Genomic DNA, 18,929 nt, shown 5'->3' with positions numbered 1-18,929 from the left:
GTTACCCTCACTCACAGAACTCATGGGAGTTTGAGGTTATCCTCCGGCAAGATTGCCCTGACGTCGTTGACGCTTACGACCGGGCACATCATGTGCCGAAGCGCCACCATGGCGTGCGACAGCGTCGCCAGGCGCTGGGCGCCTCCCACTAGAGTGGGGAGCGATGAGGTCAGTAGTTGAGCTTAGGCTCTGACCAGTGGCTGCAGCAGCCAGCTCGTACGTATGAGCGATGCTCGCAGCGGGAGCAGGAGGTGGAGAGACCTCGTAGTGTTAGGGACATGGTCCCGAAGGAAGCAGGTGCTTCGTGCTGTGCTGAACAAGGTTCAGGCACAAGCGTCTCGATAGACGCATAGTTGTTTTGAAACAACTTGCTCGATGAGCATGATCCAAATGTGGATGCGCTGTAACAGCGAAAGTGGTGTCCCGGACGGGGATCGAACCACTGGCCTTTGGCTTGACAGGCCGGAGCTCTACCATTGAGCTATAAGGGCGATGCCCGTACGTCAGTCCGAGAACGGACTACTCATGGTATGAGAGGGCTGCGCCCGGGTGGATTTGAACCACCGACCTGTGGCTTTCAAAGCCAGTGCTCGACCACTGAGCTAAAAGGGTGTTGCCCTTAAGCTTGTCCAAGCGTGAACAATCGTTCATGGAACGAGAGGGCTGTGCCCTAGTGGGTTTGAACCACCGACCTATCGCTTGTGAAGCGAGCGTTCAACCGCTGAGCTGTTGTCGACGACTCGAATGAGTCAAGAGCATTGCTCTAAGCGATTTGCAGCTCTTGGAGAAGGCGCGGAGCGCGAGCGTAGGTCTGAGACCGCTTGAGAGCAAGATGCGCGCTGCGCTTGGAGCATTGGGCCGTGGGCCGACGACGAGGAGTTGGGCATCAACGATGCGTAGGCGTTTGTGAGCTCACGGAGCTGTACAACGCTGGTGTGAGGTGTAGTAACCTCCGCCGTCTTAACAAGACGTGACCTCGCTGAGGAGAGTTTCGAGAACGGAATGTTCTCATCTTAGTGGGGGAGAGTGTAACGGGGTTACATGGTGTGGAACACACAGGGGTACGAAGTACCCGGAGAGTTAACAAACTCTCAGTACATAAGTTGGATAGCTAACAAGGTCTCTCAGTACGTTGGCCGAAAGCCACACGTTATGCATTTGATTAGGTTTAACTATGCTAGATAGTTAAACAGATACATTTACCCCTAGGCGGCTTGGCCGCAATAATAGTAAATAAAACACTTCTGGTTTTGAAGCATAAAAGTTAAGGTGTTAACTTTGAGCCCTGGTCTTGGGCTGTAAGTGTCCTTTGGATAAGAAACTTAGTATTAGTGACTCTTTGAGTCGAACGTCTTCCTCTGACGCTAAAGCTACGGCAGCCCCGCTGCACCACTGCTTACCCATTAAACCAATTTTGAACCAACTATACCAACGCGAGCACAAGATAGCAAACTTACCAGGCAGAACACCCCGAACTTTGGTTTACATGCGTCACTTGACGAATCGGTGAGCAGCTTCGCCTTGGGGCGCTTGAAAACCGCTTCTGCATGCATTAGTTGAAGACCGCTAAATACGTCTTCAATCTCAGAGAGCGTAATTAGCTCGTGCAGCGCAAGGTCAGCGAACTTGGCGAGCGTAACATCCCCGATTGTAGTTAGGCGGCCGGCAAGTTCTTGGCTCTCTATGTACTCCTTTTTCCGTTTTGATTTCTTTACAGCCTGCTGCAACCGTGGCCGTCCAGGGGGACGACTTGCTTCGTTCAAGTTAACCGCGGGCAGAGGTACTTTTGCCACGTTCTTTTTAATAGTTGGCGCGTGGTTCCTCTTGTCAGATACTCCACTGTCGTTGGTCACACTCTCCATATCGAGAAGGCGTCTAGTTGTACTCACTTCTGCAGCACTGTCATCAATCCTGTTGCCTTTTCCACAATTCTCCTCCCCACCAACCAGTACCGGGTTCTTGTTATCTCTAGCGTTCCGCTCGAGGCGCTCCAGATGCGAAAGCCATCGACTATAGTCTATCGTCCCTTTGTCAGCTACGACTTCTGCGATCCGTTGGCAGATGGCAAATGCGTTCTTGTACTTGGCATTGTGCGAAATTACTTTCGATGACGTCACCCCAGGCATGTCTGCAAGCGCAAAGCTAGAGACCTCCACTGGGCTCAGGTCAGCATCGTCAGTTTCTTCAAGCAAGCACCAGCGTGGCGGGATATTTTCGCAGGGAATTGCCGTAGATTTTGATTGCTGTAGCCGCAGAAACACAATATGACGACACGGTAACAGTTGAGTCTGGTTGAAGACGCAACTGCACGCGTTTGCATCCACGTTCACCTGCAGAATTTGAATTTCCAGAATAATTTAAGGCAAAATAAAAAATAAATATGTAGACAACATACCGCGTAATTTTGCTGAGTTACTTTGCTTTTGAGAGCTTGAAACGTTGACGTCAGTCCATCAGTTACCACTGTGTAGTCTGCCTTTTGACAGGCCTTGTACTGCTCCTCCACGATATTACACGCATGATGAGTGGCTAAACGAGCTAGCATCTTCATTTCTCGGTCGTAGCCATGATTTACACGGTGTCCGATCCGTGTAGTCTTGAATTTGTAAGAGTCTTCAGCTGCCTGCTGTAGAAATAGAAGTGTTTCGATACACTCATCCATTGTCATGTGTCTCGACAATACGTCCTTGGCAGCACCCCAGCTAGCCTCAAGCCTATTGTTCGTGTTATTATCAAGATGCGGCAGCTCACCCCGACGGAATGTACACCATCGATATTTGCACGAAAGCCAGTTGGTCTCCAAATACTCCACAAATACCAACTTCCCACGACATAGCTCCTTCAGAGCATTCAGGTAGTGATCAAATAGCTCCTCAGTTGTGGCTCGAACCATAATAGTAATAAAGGTTTTGATGTGAAGCTTCTCGAAGTCCGTAAAACCGTACTCACGTTTACTGGTTTCTCGCTTGAGATAATCGATCACATGAAAGTGGCACAGGATAATAGAAGCCTCTAATAATTCAGCCTCGAGTGTAGATAGCTCGGTAAAATCCTTGTCAATCACTATGACTTGGATTTCCTTCCAGCATTCGTTGTTGATCTTGAATGCAGAAATTGCGCTTTGCATGTTCTGTTTAGTTTCACCATCAATCAGTGAATGCTGCGCAAACGCTCCACATCCGAATTTGTCCGTCACCATGAAGCTAAATAGCCGATACCTAGAAAGGAATACCTGACAGTGGTTAGAAAGATATGATAATATAATCTGAGCATAATTGGTAAGTAATTGGTATAGTAATCGGTAACGCAATTGGGTATCGAACTGCTACCAATTATACCAACTATAGCAACAGCGTCACCAAACAAACCAATTACATCATTCAGCTCACCTGTTGATGTTCGTGCCATGAGTTGCATCAATGCAGACCACCTCAGGGAACAGACGCGCCATGCGGCTCATATGACTCGTCTGGAAGGCAATACAGCTCGTTAACTGAGAGTCAGTGTCTCGGTAGACCCTCACCACGTTACCGGGGCCCTCGCTGAAGTCCTGTAGTAGCTCCGTAACGCGAATGTTGTCGTCAAGCGAGGTGTAGGAGTCACGTCTCATCTCCGCGATCATGTTGTTTACATCTTGCGTTTGAATCGGCTTGCCAGAAACATCTTTCAGGAATCGGAGGATTTTTTTCTCTTGGCTCCACCTTCATAAAAACAATCGTAGTGATCCATAAATAATAAAACAATTTCCTGCTTGCTTGCGGCGTACCTTGCCACATTGTCCGAACGACGCTCCGAGTACCAGGTGACGTGATCTTCCGCGTCTCTGCGTATGTATTGAATACGTTCTCGCCGATGGCGTGGTTGTGCGTGGAATCGTGCAGCTTAACGCGCACGCGAAAAGAACCATCCATGTCGACGAACAACAATGCATTCAGCTTCGCAGGACACTGAATTCGACGTGTTGTGTGATTCGTACGCTTCCCCTGCCCTTTAGGCTTGAATTGACCTCCGTGAGTGCATGTCCGGCCCTTCGTGTAGTACCGCAGTGATTCTTCCCATAACTTTGGCTGCGTTCCACGAGCCTCCGCTTGCCGAACATGAGTTCGATTGCGATCTCTAATTGAGTTGCTCGTCCGCAGTTTTTAGACTTGGAATGTATCGCGTTGGTAGCTAGGAACAAAATAAAATTGACCAATTAAAACAAAATTAATAAATAAAATTAATTGCAAATAGTTGTACATACCCGCTGAATGCCGCCTTTATATCATCCCACGAGTCGAATACCCCAGCGAAGGGCTCACACTCCACACAAACTTCGGCTGGGTCAGTGTCGTCTGGATCGCGGAAGTTTCCGTCAACTGGCGGTATGACATCAGCGTCAGCGACGCTCCTCTTCGTCTTTTTGGCTGGTCGATGCGTGCTGACCTCTGGTGACTCCACGCTGCTGCCCCCCGGTGTCTTCTCGTCACTTCCCTCAGCAAGCGTCTCGTTATGCGCGGTGTCTCCCTCGTTGCTGCGCTCGCCTCCTGCCGTCTGCGCGCGCTTGGCCTTCTTTGCGTCCTCCATTCCAGCGAACGGGGGATAAGAAATGAGCGGCCAGGAACGGTTTGAAATGTCAAAACTTTAAAAATCCGAAAAATCTAGTTTGTGGTTAGGTTAAAGTCGGTATCTTGGATTGTACTTTTTCTACAAAATTAGTTGGTGGATGGCACTTTCTTACACTTAAGCTTTATATTATCTAGCGTGCGCTATCTGCATAGATCAGTTCATTACGGTAACTTTTTCAAACGTCATCCGTGAGCAAAAGACGGTCGTTCTTGGTTAGTGAAGCACGCTTTGCAGAGGATATCGACGTGAGACAGCAGTGTGTGGCTTGGCCCGAGGGCTAAGCTTCCTCCTGCCCTCACGTTTCTGCGTCAATTATCGCATTAGCCAAAGCTGAGGCATGCTAAGTCCCTTCCTCGTCCAGAGAACTGAAGACAAGCCGAGCCATGTCGTCAGCTTATCAACGCTGTCACACGCTGACGCGTCCCTTTTTGCCAGAGAAACTCTTGAGAAATGACCCGGCAGAGTAACATTTAACAAGGGATCCTCGGGGCATCATATTTATCATCGCAGTCGAACGCACTATCGTCTTTCCTGTCACTGCGTGATTTCAACACCGAAAGCTAAACTGACACGCTTGTTGCTCATCCGTGACCTATCTCGCATTTTGCCAGTCGATCCGAGCTCACCATGACGCATAAGTCGGCAACGAAGCGCTCGCACATCGCGAACCCCGACCCGAGTGTGGACTGCACCGCTTCGCCCTCCTTTACGCTACCGCCATCGCCCCCTCCAGCGCAGGAGAAGCCGCACAGGTGTCCGCATCAAGGCTGCGGCCGACAATTCAACCGGAAATACACGCTCGTGGAGCACATTAAGCCCCACACAGGCGAGAAACCGCACGTGTGTCCCGTGCGGTCCTGTAGCAAGCGCTTCAGCACGTCGGGCAACCTGTCACGCCACAAGCGCCTACATGGCGTCATCAAGCCTCGCGAATGTCCCATCGAGGGCTGCTACTGCACGTTTCCGAGCGACAATAAGCTCGACAGGCACATGCAGTTCCATCTCGGTAGCCCCGTGCACGTGTGTACCATCGGTACTTGTGGCAAAACATTTAGCACCACGGGCAACCTGAACCGCCACGTGAAGCGCCATCACCCGGACGAGACGTTGCGCCCGCTGCCGCCTAAACACTTTAACGCCGCTGTGCAGATCGAGTCGCCGATGGCTCCTCAGGAGCAGGGGTCTGAATAAAAAATTTCCGTACGACTAAAATCAGTTTTTTACAATAAAAAAGCGGATTATTTCAACTTTCGCAAAAAATATAACATCATATTGGACCAATTTTCACAATACAATGTACAAAAGTAAGCTCATACACATTCCAGGTCAAAACTCGAATTGGTGGACAACAGAGCCTCGCTCACCACCATATCTTGTCGAATCTATACGCCATACTTACTTGTTGATGTTAAAACGACTGGTTACAGTAGTAGGTGAGGTCGAGAAGCCTCTTGTACTTCGCTCGCTCACTTTTCAAAGTAACCTCCCGCCTCAAACATGCTGACAAACAACAAGGACATCTGCGCGTACTTCTACGAGGCCCTCGATCAAGGCCGTTATCGCTGCAAGCAGTGCGGTAACGAGAGAAAGCAACTTGCCAATACTGGCTACTCGAACCTGATCGCTCACCTCGCTCACAAGCACCCCGGTTTCAAGACTCAGCATGCAGCCTCCCTTTCTACAACATCTAAAAGTCTCCAGGACTTTGGGTTTGTCTCCGAAGAGACGACACATCGTTTCCAGTGGATGCAGTGGGTCATCGAGCGCAATATGCCGCTCTCAGAAGTTGACAACGAGCTGACACGATCGATGTCGAAATGGACATCCATTTCTTCGCTCGTTCTTCTCAACGCAATGCACGACGTGGCCAAGAAAGCTGGCAAGACGATCGAGTCGATGCTGGGCAGCTGTTTTGGAATAATGTTCGATGGATGGTCGAGTGGCTCCATGCACTACATCGCCGTTTATGGTGCTTTTGATACAGATGGGGATATGCGTCTGCAGCTGCTCGCAGTGTCTCCCCTTGATGACGGATCGCAGGATGCAGATGTGCACATCAAGCTCTTTGACGGTGTATTGGATGTCTACAACAAGACGCTCGACATGGTGGCGTTTATTGTTGGCGATAACTGCAGCACCAACCAGTCGATCGCCACCAAGCTTGGTGTTCCGCTTGTTGGTTGTGCCAGTCACCGGTTTAACTTGGCGGTTAACAAGTATCTCGCTGATTACGAACCGCTACTAGCGCAAGTTAACACGCTGATGTCAAAGTTATGTCAAGTTAATAACTTCGCCGAACTTTCAAAAGTGACCAGCCTCCATCCCATCAAACGGAATATGACGAGATGGAGTTCCAGTTTTGAGATGCTTCAGCGCTACATTCGAATTCGCCCTCAGATCAAGACAGTGGACGCCGTGGAGGAGCTGATCCCGACCGGTGCGTCACATCGGAAGCTGGTCGCTCTTCTTGAGCACATGAAGAAGTTTCAAAGCGTGACGAAGAAGCTGCAGACTGAAGGTATTGACTTGGCGGACGTGCGCCTTCTCTTTGACTCTGTGGTCGCTGAGTACCCATGCATGCGTGGTCACCTGAAGGCAGACGCTAACATCGTACATTCTCCTGTGTTCGAGTCGGCTGTCGTCAAGGTCATCAACGGCGTCAATCTTTCCAACGCAGAGTCGCAAGCAGTCAAGCGGTTTGAAGTGCCGGTTTGTGGCAACAAGAGGAAGATTCGTGCCGAAGACTACGCGACTCAGATCCTTCGTGCTGGGCCAGGCAAGCGGTCCAAGCAGGACAAAGGTGCTATCTACAATTCTCTCCTAAAGCACCTTCCACCGACATCAAACACGTGCGAGAGACTTTGCTCGCAATGCAAGCTGGTATTAACTCCACAGCGTACGTCCATGCTACCCGCCAATTTCGAACTACTAATGTTTCTTCGGGCAAACAGGAGCCTGTGGGACGTGACTACATTGGCATCCGTTCGAAGTGAGTCAGAGTCATGATAATACATTGCAGTATTTGCGGTCGATTTTATTATTGCTTCTTTAGGGATTGAATCATTATTACTGCTGTGGTCGGCAGGAAATTCCGTATAATATTGAATTGGAGAAGCCCTGCTCAGGAGCTCCAAGTTCACATTCCGTCGCAGCAACTAGTGCAACAGTATCCTGTTGACATAACTTACCAGTTTCCCAGCCCTCGCGTCCTCCCAATGAAGAGAACGATGGACATCGCTTCGTCGTCTTTCGCTCCGGGCGTAGCGCAACAGTACTACGGCGGCAGTGTGACTGGGTGGACCCGAGCAAGTCCGGTGCAGGTCGTACCGTCTCAGGTGTCATCCTCCCTGAATGTCACGCCCAGATGTACTCGCAACCCTGGCATCGTAGACGTGCTGTCGTCCATCTTCGACGAGATGGAGTACACCTCCGCGGACCCGCAGAAACCGCTGCCGGCTCCACCACTTAAGCCAAAGCCGCAGAGTTTGTTCGACGCTATGGTAAACTTTCATGTCGACCACATTAAGCTATGAAAAAGTGTCCCTCGAGACGTCTTGTCAGTACATGGTAGCGTACAAAGTTATGAAACTGGATACGATTGTGGATTCACTTCCGCTTTTGCGCAGAGACCGTGATGCAATTGTGAATGAGTTTATGATAGCGGAATGAGTTTTTGATATTATCACGGAAACGCCTTACGATCTTAAAAAGGCTCGCGTTATCAGCCAGCCCCTTACGTTTATTTTAGAAGTCTGGCCGAAAAGAGACGATGCTGTATTAATAGCAGCTACGTGAACACTACTACCGTCTTACCCCGCATATAAGGCATATGTGCTCTAAATAAAATACGGGATTCGCTCGACATCTAGCTTAAACCTCAATTTGACCACCTACCTAATTAGAACACATGTGCCTGACACCTACTTAAAACACAAGGCTGTACCAACCAATGAATATTCGTGAGAGCTCCCAACCAACCACCCTTCTGAACAAACTTGTCGGTGCTGCTGTTACTCGGCTTTAATTCTCTAAAAAAAAAAAACACAGCCATGAGTACTGAGCGACGTAGCTATAGGTAAGTACTGTTGACAAGGACAATAAGCTGGTGTCCAAATTCTCGTACACGGTTGAAAATCCTCTGAAAACGCTGTGCTTGGTTCGCTCCGGATCATATTTCGCAGTGAAAGTAGATGGATACATAATATAATACACGTGATTACATGTAATGCAAACAATTCTTATTAAAAGAAAAAAAACAATAATAGAATTCATAATATTACAGTAACAAGCAAAACCTCCGCAACAGAAAGAAAAACCCGTTACCAATCACAACATCATGTGAACTGCACGCAGGCGGGTTTGAACCCTACCCGATCGCGTAGGAGGGTCAAGCAAGCCAGATTCCAGGACCCACAAACTTGATTCTTCAAAGTCAAACAATTTGTTCGCTGTACAACACATAGGCATTCTAAACGAATATAACACACAAGCAGTGTTGTATTCATTTACAGCACATATGCCTTATATGCGGGGTAAGACGGTAGTACCGGTACTGTAGAAGTAGCAAACTAAAAAAAATGATGCCCATTAACTGATTTACTAACTTTATTTCACAAAACACTACTACGCAGTATTTATTTTTAAGCCATCGAGATGCGGGAGACGTGAAAGTTGATCATATCGTCGAGGATACTTACTTTGCCGTGGTTTTCGGTTTCTCTGGTCTGTTCGTTGGTGGGTTCGTCGAAAATGTCCGAGAGGACGTCGACCATCTCGTCCAAGTGTCCGGTCGTCGTAGGAAGCATTTGGAACATCTCACACTGTTCTGGTGTGAACTGTGGAAGACTAGACACATCAATGGCAGGTGGCTGGGAGACCTCCATGCTGCTATCGAGCAGGAGCGCCGTGTAGGAGGACATCGACTGCTGCTCGGCACTGGTGGGGCTCGATGCACTAAAATCAAACGACGAGCTGGTGGATACCTCGTCAATGTGCTGGTTCTTGACGTGGCGGTTCAGGTTGCCCACGGTGCTGAAGGTCTTGCCGCAGTGGTTGATGCTGCACACGTGTACAGCACCTCCGAGATGGAATTTCATGTGCTTCTCGAGCTTGTTATTGCTGGGGAAGGAGCTCAAACACCCTTCAACGGGACATTGTAGTGGCTCAATATACCCGTGGAGACGCTTGTGTCTCGACAAGTTCCCGGACGTGCTGAAGCGCTTGACACACGTTTTAACGGGACACACGTGGGGCTTCTCACCTGTGTGCGTCTTCATGTGCTCGGTTAATGTGTACTTGCGAAAAAATGAAGCGGCGGTCACAGCCTGGTTCCGTGCAGTGGCAAACAGTGGGCGTAGATCGAGCTTTGTCGACAACAATGGGGGAGCTCTCCGTCGGATGTAGTGGAGCCGATACCTGGCGCTTGAACGTCACGGCACTTTTGACTGTGGCGGTGGGGTCAGTGGAGACTTGCATGTTGCTACTAGGGTCGGAAGGCAATGACAAAATGGCGAAATAATTATTAATCGCGCGCGCGTTGAACGACGGACAGCGAGGGCGGTGGCTAATACCACTAGCATTTAGAGCAATCAGACGACGTCACTGCTGGTCTAGTCGAGCGAAGTGGGACCTACAAAGGATAGCCATCGCCACGGGCAGACCGAGGACGCCTGTCGCCACCGGCTGGGCCTGAGATATGGCACCATTGTACCATTAATAGTGCATGTATTATAAGAGTACTGGTCCAGTAAGTCGGCAAGAACGTGTGACAGCGAGCTGCCATCTTGTGCACAGTATTACTGTGCACACCGGCGGTGGCAGCTGTTCAGTAATGTGACGTACCTTTGCGGGGGCATCAACGCCTCGTTTTGTGACGTTTTTCGATTATGCTCCGGTCGTGTCCACTTTTCGGGCGATCGAAAGTACTTGATTGAAATGCTGGCTGCCCGCCGATTTGAGACGGGTAGCGTTCATGATGGTCGCCGTCCAGCGCGAGCGGCAAGACGCTAGCTTCATGGCTGGAGTGATTGCTCAGCGGCCTCGAGGCTTTTTCGCGCAGCGCGCCTGCCGCACAATAAGCCGAGCGCAGGCGGCCAGCGCGGTGACTCGTGTTCGTCAAACCAGACCACAACGAGTCGCCTGGTACAAAATAGCCGTCGTTCAGCGACGGCTATCCTATTAGTCGCTCGCGCCACGCTCGGGTATCCGTCGTTCCAAGCTGATACTTTGTTTAAGTTAAAGCATGTACTACATGTACGGTATTGTATTTATACAGCCTTCTCGGGGAAGCTTATCACGACGATGGCCGGCGGCAGATGCTTGCCATCGACGACGCACTGATGGAAGATTGGTCAGTCCGCTCTCTACGAAAGAGAGCGTGCAAGTTCGGCGGCTACTTCACGAACTTCCGATGAGTCCACCTGCGAACTTCGCGCTGTTCGAAAGATGTCCGCAAGAGAGTCGGCGTGAACAGCACACGAAACGATGCCACTCTGCCTCGAGAGTCAAACGACCTGGAATTGAAGCGCTGATGTGAGTACTGTACAGTGTACACCTATACCTGTCAACTGGGGTTCTGTTGACGGTTGAGTAGCGCGCGAGTATCGTCGTGTGGAGTAGCACGTGCGGCGACGTAAAGCCGTTCGAGCCATGGCCACCACAGAGCCTATGCCGATGGCTGCGAGACCACAACAATGCTACTGGTAATGGACAGCGCCTTCGACTTCGATTTTCGGCGCTTCGGATCAAGGATCTACAGCCGCAAATCGGGGCGCCATAATCACTCCGTGAGCTGGAAGTGCTCACTTTACCAGTTGCTCTCTGTCCTTCTGGTGCGCGAAGCAACAGCCTCGAACTGCTCTCCATTATCACACATCAGCGATGGCAGACAATTCCGCCGACGCGCCCGAGGACCTGCTGTTCCACCGCTGTCCCGAGCCCAGTTGCCGCCGCCAATTCAGCCGCAAGTACTCGCTCAACGAGCACATGAAGACGCACACGGGTGAGCGGCCGCATGTCTGCCCTGTGCGCTCCTGCGCCAAGAGGTTCACTACGTCCGGGAACCTGGCACGCCATAAGCGCTTGCACGGCTACATCGAACCCATTCTATGCCCTGTAGAGGGCTGTATCTGCGCCTTCTCGAGCGATACAAAACTTGAGAAGCACATGAAGTTCCACTACGGTGGGCCTGTGCATCTGTGCGAGGTGCCAGGCTGCGGCAAGACCTTCACCACCACGGGCAATCTCAATCGCCATACGAAGAACCAGCACCCTGATGTCTTCGCACTGCACACACCAAACGCAAAAACATCAGCGCTCGACACTCGGAGCCCCACGACGGCCGATGGGTGGCGTCCGGAATCGCAGCTCGCGGCCCCGCAATGCCGTTTGAAACGAGCGTGGTCGACCGGAACGAACCCGCTGCCGACGGAATCGTTTAACCGCAATGGCTCAGAGACCCTCGAGGTGCTGGATGAAACGCTGGATAATCTTTCTGCTCTTCTGGTCGAAACGGGCCTCGACGGCACCTCTAGTGACAGGAAGAGCAAACTCGTGGACGACATCATCCGCTTTCACGTCCAGGAGCTCGGGAACTCGTAGATTAACATGCTACCATCAAACTAGAAGCCCAGTAGACAACTACCGACAGAATTCACTAAAACTAATGAACATCCACTTCGACATCCACAGAATCTTACTTTGCTACAAGCTCGTACGGGTTTGCTACAAGAGAACCGATGCACTAGCATGAAAGCGGATCAAACGTCGTTGCTAATACAATTGTTTCCATAGCAACATCCACGACGATCCATTGCTAAGGCACGCCACGGCATCGCTGTTGACAGACCTCCATCCAAGTGTAGTGTCCCGACGACTCGACCACAGCATCTTGATTTCCTATCTCCTGACGTCGGTGGATCTTTACTCAAGGATTTCAGTCCTGTGTGCGTGTTTTTTTTTCGCTGCGCGTTGCGTGGGTGGACCATAATACAATCGGTCTTGATTTCGCTCCATGTCCAGGAGTTTGACTCGGCTTTCGTATCTGCTGGGGAGCGACGTAACGCCACCTCGCTATTGCAGCATACTGAGCTTACAACGGCAAAAGTGGACAGGGAGCTTCCCTGGCTTAACGTATTAATAGTACATGTAAGTATTAATACATGTTGCGCGATAAGACAGTATCTCACACTTGGTCCTGTGGCTCTTCCTCTACGAACAGCAGGGCGGCGATCTGCTGTCACACGGCGTTCGGCTAGCTGAACTCGATGGTGTAACGGTCAAGTAGTCGGAATTGACTTGATTTCACTAAGCTCTAGCAGAAAAAGGCGCAGCGATCGACTGATGGTCCACCCCGATGGATTGCGCCTCACTCAGCTCTCAGCTCACTTTCCAATTTGCCATCTTCGCACAAACTACCAGAACATGACGAGTCCCACCGTCTCCTTCGAGGCCAATATGGCCCCCGATCTTAAGCGCATGCACAGCGAGTCGGGTGTCTACCGCTGCGCCGAAGTGGGATGCCACCGCGAGTTCAACCGCAAATACACGCTCGCTGAGCACGTCAAGACGCACACGGGCGAGCGTCCGCATCTGTGTCCTGTTCCCACTTGTGGCAAGCGCTTCAGCACCTCTGGTAACCTCTCACGCCACAAGCGTCTCCACGGCTACATCGAGCCGCTCAAATGCCCCGTTCAGGGCTGCATCTGCACCTTCCCGAGTAATATCAAGCTCGAGAAGCACATGAAGTTCCACTGCGGAAGCGACGACGTCAAGGTGTGTTTGGTGCCTGGCTGCGGCAAGACCTTCACCACGACGGGCAACCTCAACCGTCACCGGAAAAATCACCCCGGCGATGCCGCCTCTGGTTGCGTAACGTACGCCGTAAGCCCCACGTCGTCTAAGACCGTCGTCGTCGGCAGTCCTTCAGCCACCGAGCAGTGGATCCCAATGACGCCTCTTGACGACTTTACGCTCTGGTCAGAGACCCTCAGTGATTTCACTGAGACGGCTACCAACCAGGACCTGCTCGAAGCACTCGAGTCCTTTCTCGACGAGTACGAGCCACTTCAGCTTTAGAAAGCAGCTCGACGGCACCTTAATTTATTGAGCTAGCACGAATGTATATTAACAGTAAACAACCCCACGTTTCAGAACTACTTGATATACAAAATGTTCGGATTCTGACAGTTGCGAAAGCTCGCCCTTGGATACTTTAGTACATGTATTCTGCAACGACTACACAGATCTTGCGCTTTGCCATTGCCTTGGCTCTCGCCGGTGAGAGCATCATCTTCACGACTCTGATTATTCTCGCTAGCAGTGACAAACGCGAGCTGCCCAGTCTTGCATCGCACGCGACGGGGTGTAGCCAGGCTTGCGCCACCAAGCAGTATGGGTGCAGACGAAATATGTCAGTGGACACTTGCAAGCCGCAGCTGTTTAGCGCTGTTTGTGGCAAAGCGCGCGAGTTGTGACAGCTTCACGTAGATTTTCGGTGCTGATCTCGCAGCACCTTGGTGTCACACTCATGGCCTTTGCGCTGCGCACGGCGATCAAATCGGTTCGTGTCCACTCCAGAGTCCCGCCACGAGGCCTCTCTCAACTGCAACGCCGGGACCAGCTCAGCTCATGGCGCGTACGCCAAAGAGCTGCAGACGACGCTCACTCATTCTGCAGTTGGTTGCTCACCACACAAACAGCAAAGCCCCCATCTCAACTGAGGGCATGCTTTCGTGTGGCCTCAAACGCCGGCTGTCCGACACCTCGTCCGTGTACGCTTGCTCCTTGCCGGGCTGCAAGCGGCAGTTCACCCGCAAGTACACGCTCATGGAGCATACAAAGACTCACACCGGTGAACGCACACACATTTGCCCCGTGCCCACGTGTGGTAAGAGTTTTAGCACGTCTGGCAACCTGTCCCGTCACAAGCGTCTTCACGGATACATCGAACCGCTTAAATGTCCTGTACAAAGCTGCATCTGCACTTTTCCAAGCAGAAACAATCTGGATAAGCACATGAAGTTCCACTGCGGCACGGACAACAAGGTCTGCGCCGGGGTGCGGTAAGACCTTCGCCACAACCGGCAATCTGAACCGACATTTGAAAAACCAGCACGGTCTCAGCAAGCAGGAGACATCCACACCGGCAACAATGGATCTGCCTGCGCTCAACCACGGAGCGAGCAGCCCCACAAGTGCAGAGCAGTGGCTTCCCCTCCCGACAACTGTTGTCGACTCGCTTTGGAGTGAAGACGAACCGTCTTGGGCGACTCTATCATCCACGGAGATGCTCGAAGACGTCTGGAATCCCGTTTTGCTTGACACGCTGGTGAATATATTGGACGACCAGAGCACATTTCCATGTTCGGAATTTGATTTCTTTCAAATAAACAAGTTTTAAAGCTACATCAACCTGTCCTCCAATCCAAGACTCGCCGCGGTCATTTTTCTAGGTGAACTTGTATTAATACATGGCATGTGCTACACTGGATACCATACGAGATTTACTAAACGAGTTTTGTTTGATAAACACGAATACACATGGAGAAGCAGCCAGCATTGACCTCGTTACCACGTGTTGACGCGATTAGATCGCATAAACAGCAGCTAAATGCATGGCGAAAAGCGCTTCAGCGTCTCGCCTTTCCCCTCCACCCATCGCCTCGAAGATCTTTGTAATGATTTCTCATGCACTTAAGCTAGTTGTTCGCAACAAGTTGTTCCTGACGTCTCCGGAAGCGTAGGGCTGGAAGTTGCTACAGCTCACGATTTGGACAGACACGCAGTGAAAATTCAACGAGACTTCTCTTTTATTATTGGTTTTAATATCTGGGCAACCGAGACTAATGGTAGTTCATCTGTCAATATATCATGGTTACCGTTTGAATACATGCATCCCGAGTGCCCATAAGTGCTCTCCCTCCCAAAGTCAAAACACATGCCTGCCGGATATCTGATAGAACTGACGGAGCTGTTAGCTACAACGGTAGGTCATTCTCAAATTTGCTGTGGACACGTCAATTCAAGAATCGACGCACTACAAGATGAACCCGGTGTTTTACAGCTTCCCGGTGCAACCATTACCGATGCATGGTCAAGGTTTCCTACCAATGCCAGTGTTTCAATACAATCAGAACTTTCGGTGTGCCCAAACGAGCAGACTGCTTGCTCGTAAGCGAGTCCACGTGTGTCCTGTAAGTTCGTGTGGCAAACGGTTCACGACGTCGGGTAACCTGTCACGCCACAAAAGGCTGCACGGCAAGATTGATCCGTTGAGCTGCCCCATCGACGGCTGTATCTGCGAGTTCCCGAGTACCAACAAACTGGAACGACATCTCAAGTTTCACTACGGTGGGGACGTCAACCGGCAACTTGAACCGCCACATGAAGAAGCACCATGGAGAAATATCGTCCACTCCCACTGCTGCTACCGGCGTGGTAAATCCTACACAAAACGTTTACTACAAGACGAGTACGAAGACCGTGAGTCCCTGTTCTATCGACAGCGGCGAATCCGACACAGAGTCAGACTCGGACGCCTCGTGGTGGTCGACTCCGTCAGAGTCAGGAAACCGTGCAGTTTCGCTTGACTGCGTATGGAATGACGACCTACTCGACACTTTAGCGTGTATTCTGGGCGCTGACGTCGAGCCGAAGCAGGAGAAAGCGAACCGATGGTAGTGAGGTGTTCGTGTATAAACTGAAGGAACGCGAAATAATGTACAATTCATTTTGCTAAGCTCAGTGATATCCGCTCATCTTACTATCATACTTAGTACACGATAATGGCAGAATCCGCATGATTTCGCCCCCGCATTGTAAACGCCAGTATCGGTGCTAGCAAGCGCCCGGGAAAAATATTCATACGATCGCCACTACGCTACAGTATTATTAATGCAATGCATTATAGTCACGTGATTCAGGAACATCGAATGGCACGAGCTTGTGCTGCCAAAGCCTTTTCCGTATTGCCACCGTCAACATCGACGAGTAGACCACGGCGGGGTACGTGCATTTGCTGTCCACGTTGAAGATCCATTAGATCGAGATTTGAACTTCAAATGGTGCGAAGGATTCGAGCGTAATCGTGGATTTCGGCAGTCGCTACGAGCAGCATCAGGCCCGTGACGATCGGGTTTCTGCCGTAGGCATTGTCACTGGACCACCTTGGCAGTGGATGGCTCAGCGGGGCTGTCATACGGCGAGCTTCCTGCATGTAGTAGCGCGGCACGCCAGCTCGACGCGCGGTGATAACCTGCTGTCGGTATCCGTGTCGTCGTGTACGGATCAGACTGTCGGCCAGCACTGCAGCGTACACTCGTTAGATAGAGGTGGTGTGTGGTCATGGTTGTGCCTTTCGAGTCCTTCGTGGCATGGCGCACCGAAAAACGATCAGCAAGATGGATGCCCGCCTCAAGTCATCAGCCTTCGTCCGCGGCTTTAGGCCTTCCTGGGTCCAGAACATAGGATACGAATGCTTCAGCCCACCGTTGTCTGCTGGAGTGAATTCAGTGCCTCCACTGCAACGCTGCAATCTGTCACCGAGGTGGGACCTACGAGCAGACACAACGATGCCGTCATTCTCACGTGTTTGAGTCAGCTGGCCAGCTCGTGGATGACAGTGGCTCAGCTTACCTAAGATCTCAGGGAACGTGATGGCCTACAGACCGAGTCACACGGCTCATCGGCGTGAGCGCGGCCGCCAACTTGACTCCACAAAGACCAGCTACCCCACGTCATTATCGCTTTGGCTCTGCACGGGCTAAAGCTCTCACTGTACAGTGCACACAAAGCTATTCGTCGTCATGGTAGCGCATATCGATGCTTAACATGAGCCGCAGACACTGCCACGGTCGCCGTCGTACACCGTGAAGTCGACGAGTGTGAAGCGCACGCGACCCGCCAGTCACGTGTGCCCGGAGCTGGGCTGCACACGTCGCTTTAGCCGCAAATACACGCTCGCTGAGCACATCAAGACCCACACGGGTGAGCGTCCACACGTGTGTCCCGTTCGCATCTGCGGCAAGCGCTTCAGCACGTCCGGTAACCTTTCCCGTCACAAGCGTCTTCACGGCTACATCGAGCCGTTAAAATGCCCCGTTCAGGGATGCATCTGCACGTTTCCAAGCAACAACAAACTGGAGAAGCATATGAAATTCCACTACGGAAGCACAGTCAAGGCGTGTCTGGTGCCGGGCTCTGGCAAAACCTTCAGCACAACTGGCACCACCTCAAGCACCAGCATCCGGATCTCCCGGCAGCTCAGATTCAGGATCAAACTCAGCAAGTCTCGGTACCTCCAGTCGTCACCATGCCACAGGTGATGCCACCGCAGTTTATCCTCCGTAGTCCCACGAGCGCGGAGCAGTGGCCCGTTCCAAGTTCGACAGCTCCTGTTTTCAAGCCTTGTGCGTCGACGTGCTGGCCGCAGCAGGACACGGTCCAGCAGCACCAGGTGACGTTGCCGTACGGGCATGAAATACCACTGGGCATCTACTCGCCTACACGGTCATGCTCGGAGCTGTTCGAGGACGTGTGGAACTCCGAGATGCTGGACACTCTGGTGAATGTGCTGCACGACCCCACCGTGCGTTGTTAAAAGAAGAAAACGTTAAATACTTCACTATTTAGGGGGTCTGCGGTCTGTTGTTGTAGTAAGTACTCTGGTACCTAAATACTAGTAACGTTAGTAGTATATGTCAGCGTTCTCAGCCAAAGCGTCAACAGTGCAGACATACACTTCGCCACCAGTGGGTAAGCCTAACTTCGCTTAGGCTGCCTAAGCCCGAATTGACTGTTTCCGTTATTTCTTGGCGCAGTGGACTAGCGAAATGTTAAAAAAAATTAAGCCTCAGTTTCAGCGGCTGTCGATCTGAGCAGAATAATTCATTGCTTGAGTTGACGAAGACAGCCACGAGCAGCAGTGCTCGTCAAGCGCCAAGCTACCGAGTACGTGTACCGTCATGAAAACAACAGTACTCGGTCCATGACGACTCGAACATCGAGAATATCGGAAACGAAGTATGTCTTTATCTCATGTGTCCATCACACAGCAGTGGCGGCAGGCGTGAACACTGCTGGGCGGTTCTACATGTAGAGTCTTGGTGTCAAGTGTCTGTTAAATACATGCAAAACTTTAGCTGCATGAATGTACCGCTACTTGAGTTTTTGAAATATAACTTGCACCTTCAGCCGCTCATATTTGAAACTGGGCAGCTCTGCGACGGCCACGCGGTAGATTCGCGCCGCGCTAGTTGGCGTTGCGAGAACGAGGGACAGCGTGCGAAGGATAGGACGATGGCTGGTAGACTACATGAGTCGGG

The 18,929-nt window shown here is 51.2% G+C and overlaps 6 protein-coding genes across 6 annotated transcripts; 4 read left to right on the top strand and 2 right to left on the bottom strand.

Moving 5' to 3' along the window:
• Positions 1–7,823: 7,823 nt before the first annotated feature.
• On the top strand, positions 7,824–8,141 carry PITG_01308 (uncharacterized protein; the record flags this gene model as incomplete). The annotated part of the gene is made up of 1 exon (XM_002907936.1): positions 7,824–8,141. The coding sequence occupies one exon, from the start codon at positions 7,824–7,826 to the stop codon at positions 8,139–8,141; it is 318 nt and encodes a 105-aa protein (XP_002907982.1).
• A 1,107-nt stretch (positions 8,142–9,248) lies between these two features.
• PITG_01307 (uncharacterized protein) lies at positions 9,249–9,884 on the bottom strand (the record flags this gene model as incomplete). Its single annotated transcript, XM_002907935.1, has 1 exon — positions 9,249–9,884. One exon carries the CDS (start codon positions 9,882–9,884, stop codon positions 9,249–9,251), a length of 636 nt encoding a protein of 211 aa, XP_002907981.1.
• A 1,603-nt stretch (positions 9,885–11,487) lies between these two features.
• On the top strand, positions 11,488–12,207 carry PITG_01306 (uncharacterized protein; the record flags this gene model as incomplete). The annotated part of the gene is made up of 2 exons (XM_002907934.1): positions 11,488–11,883; positions 11,974–12,207. The coding sequence occupies 2 exons, from the start codon at positions 11,488–11,490 to the stop codon at positions 12,205–12,207; spliced, it is 630 nt and encodes a 209-aa protein (XP_002907980.1).
• An 855-nt stretch (positions 12,208–13,062) lies between these two features.
• Positions 13,063–13,683, top strand: PITG_01305 (uncharacterized protein; the record flags this gene model as incomplete). The annotated part of the gene is made up of 2 exons (XM_002907933.1): positions 13,063–13,481; positions 13,527–13,683. 2 exons carry the CDS (start codon positions 13,063–13,065, stop codon positions 13,681–13,683), a joined length of 576 nt encoding a protein of 191 aa, XP_002907979.1.
• A 2,980-nt stretch (positions 13,684–16,663) lies between these two features.
• On the bottom strand, positions 16,664–17,071 carry PITG_01304 (uncharacterized protein; the record flags this gene model as incomplete). Its single annotated transcript, XM_002907932.1, has 2 exons — positions 16,664–16,898; positions 16,989–17,071. The coding sequence occupies 2 exons, from the start codon at positions 17,069–17,071 to the stop codon at positions 16,664–16,666; spliced, it is 318 nt and encodes a 105-aa protein (XP_002907978.1).
• A 685-nt stretch (positions 17,072–17,756) lies between these two features.
• On the top strand, positions 17,757–18,205 carry PITG_01303 (uncharacterized protein; the record flags this gene model as incomplete). Its single annotated transcript, XM_002907931.1, has 2 exons — positions 17,757–17,795; positions 17,849–18,205. The coding sequence occupies 2 exons, from the start codon at positions 17,757–17,759 to the stop codon at positions 18,203–18,205; spliced, it is 396 nt and encodes a 131-aa protein (XP_002907977.1).
• Positions 18,206–18,929: the final 724 nt, after the last annotated feature.

Source organism: Phytophthora infestans, genomic scaffold (genome assembly GCF_000142945.1).
Source record: "Phytophthora infestans T30-4 supercont1.2 genomic scaffold, whole genome shotgun sequence".
Taxonomy (NCBI): Eukaryota; Oomycota; class Peronosporomycetes; order Peronosporales; family Peronosporaceae; genus Phytophthora; species Phytophthora infestans.
Note: the sequence above shows the minus strand (reverse complement) of the source record. Positions and strands in the feature narration are given on the sequence as shown.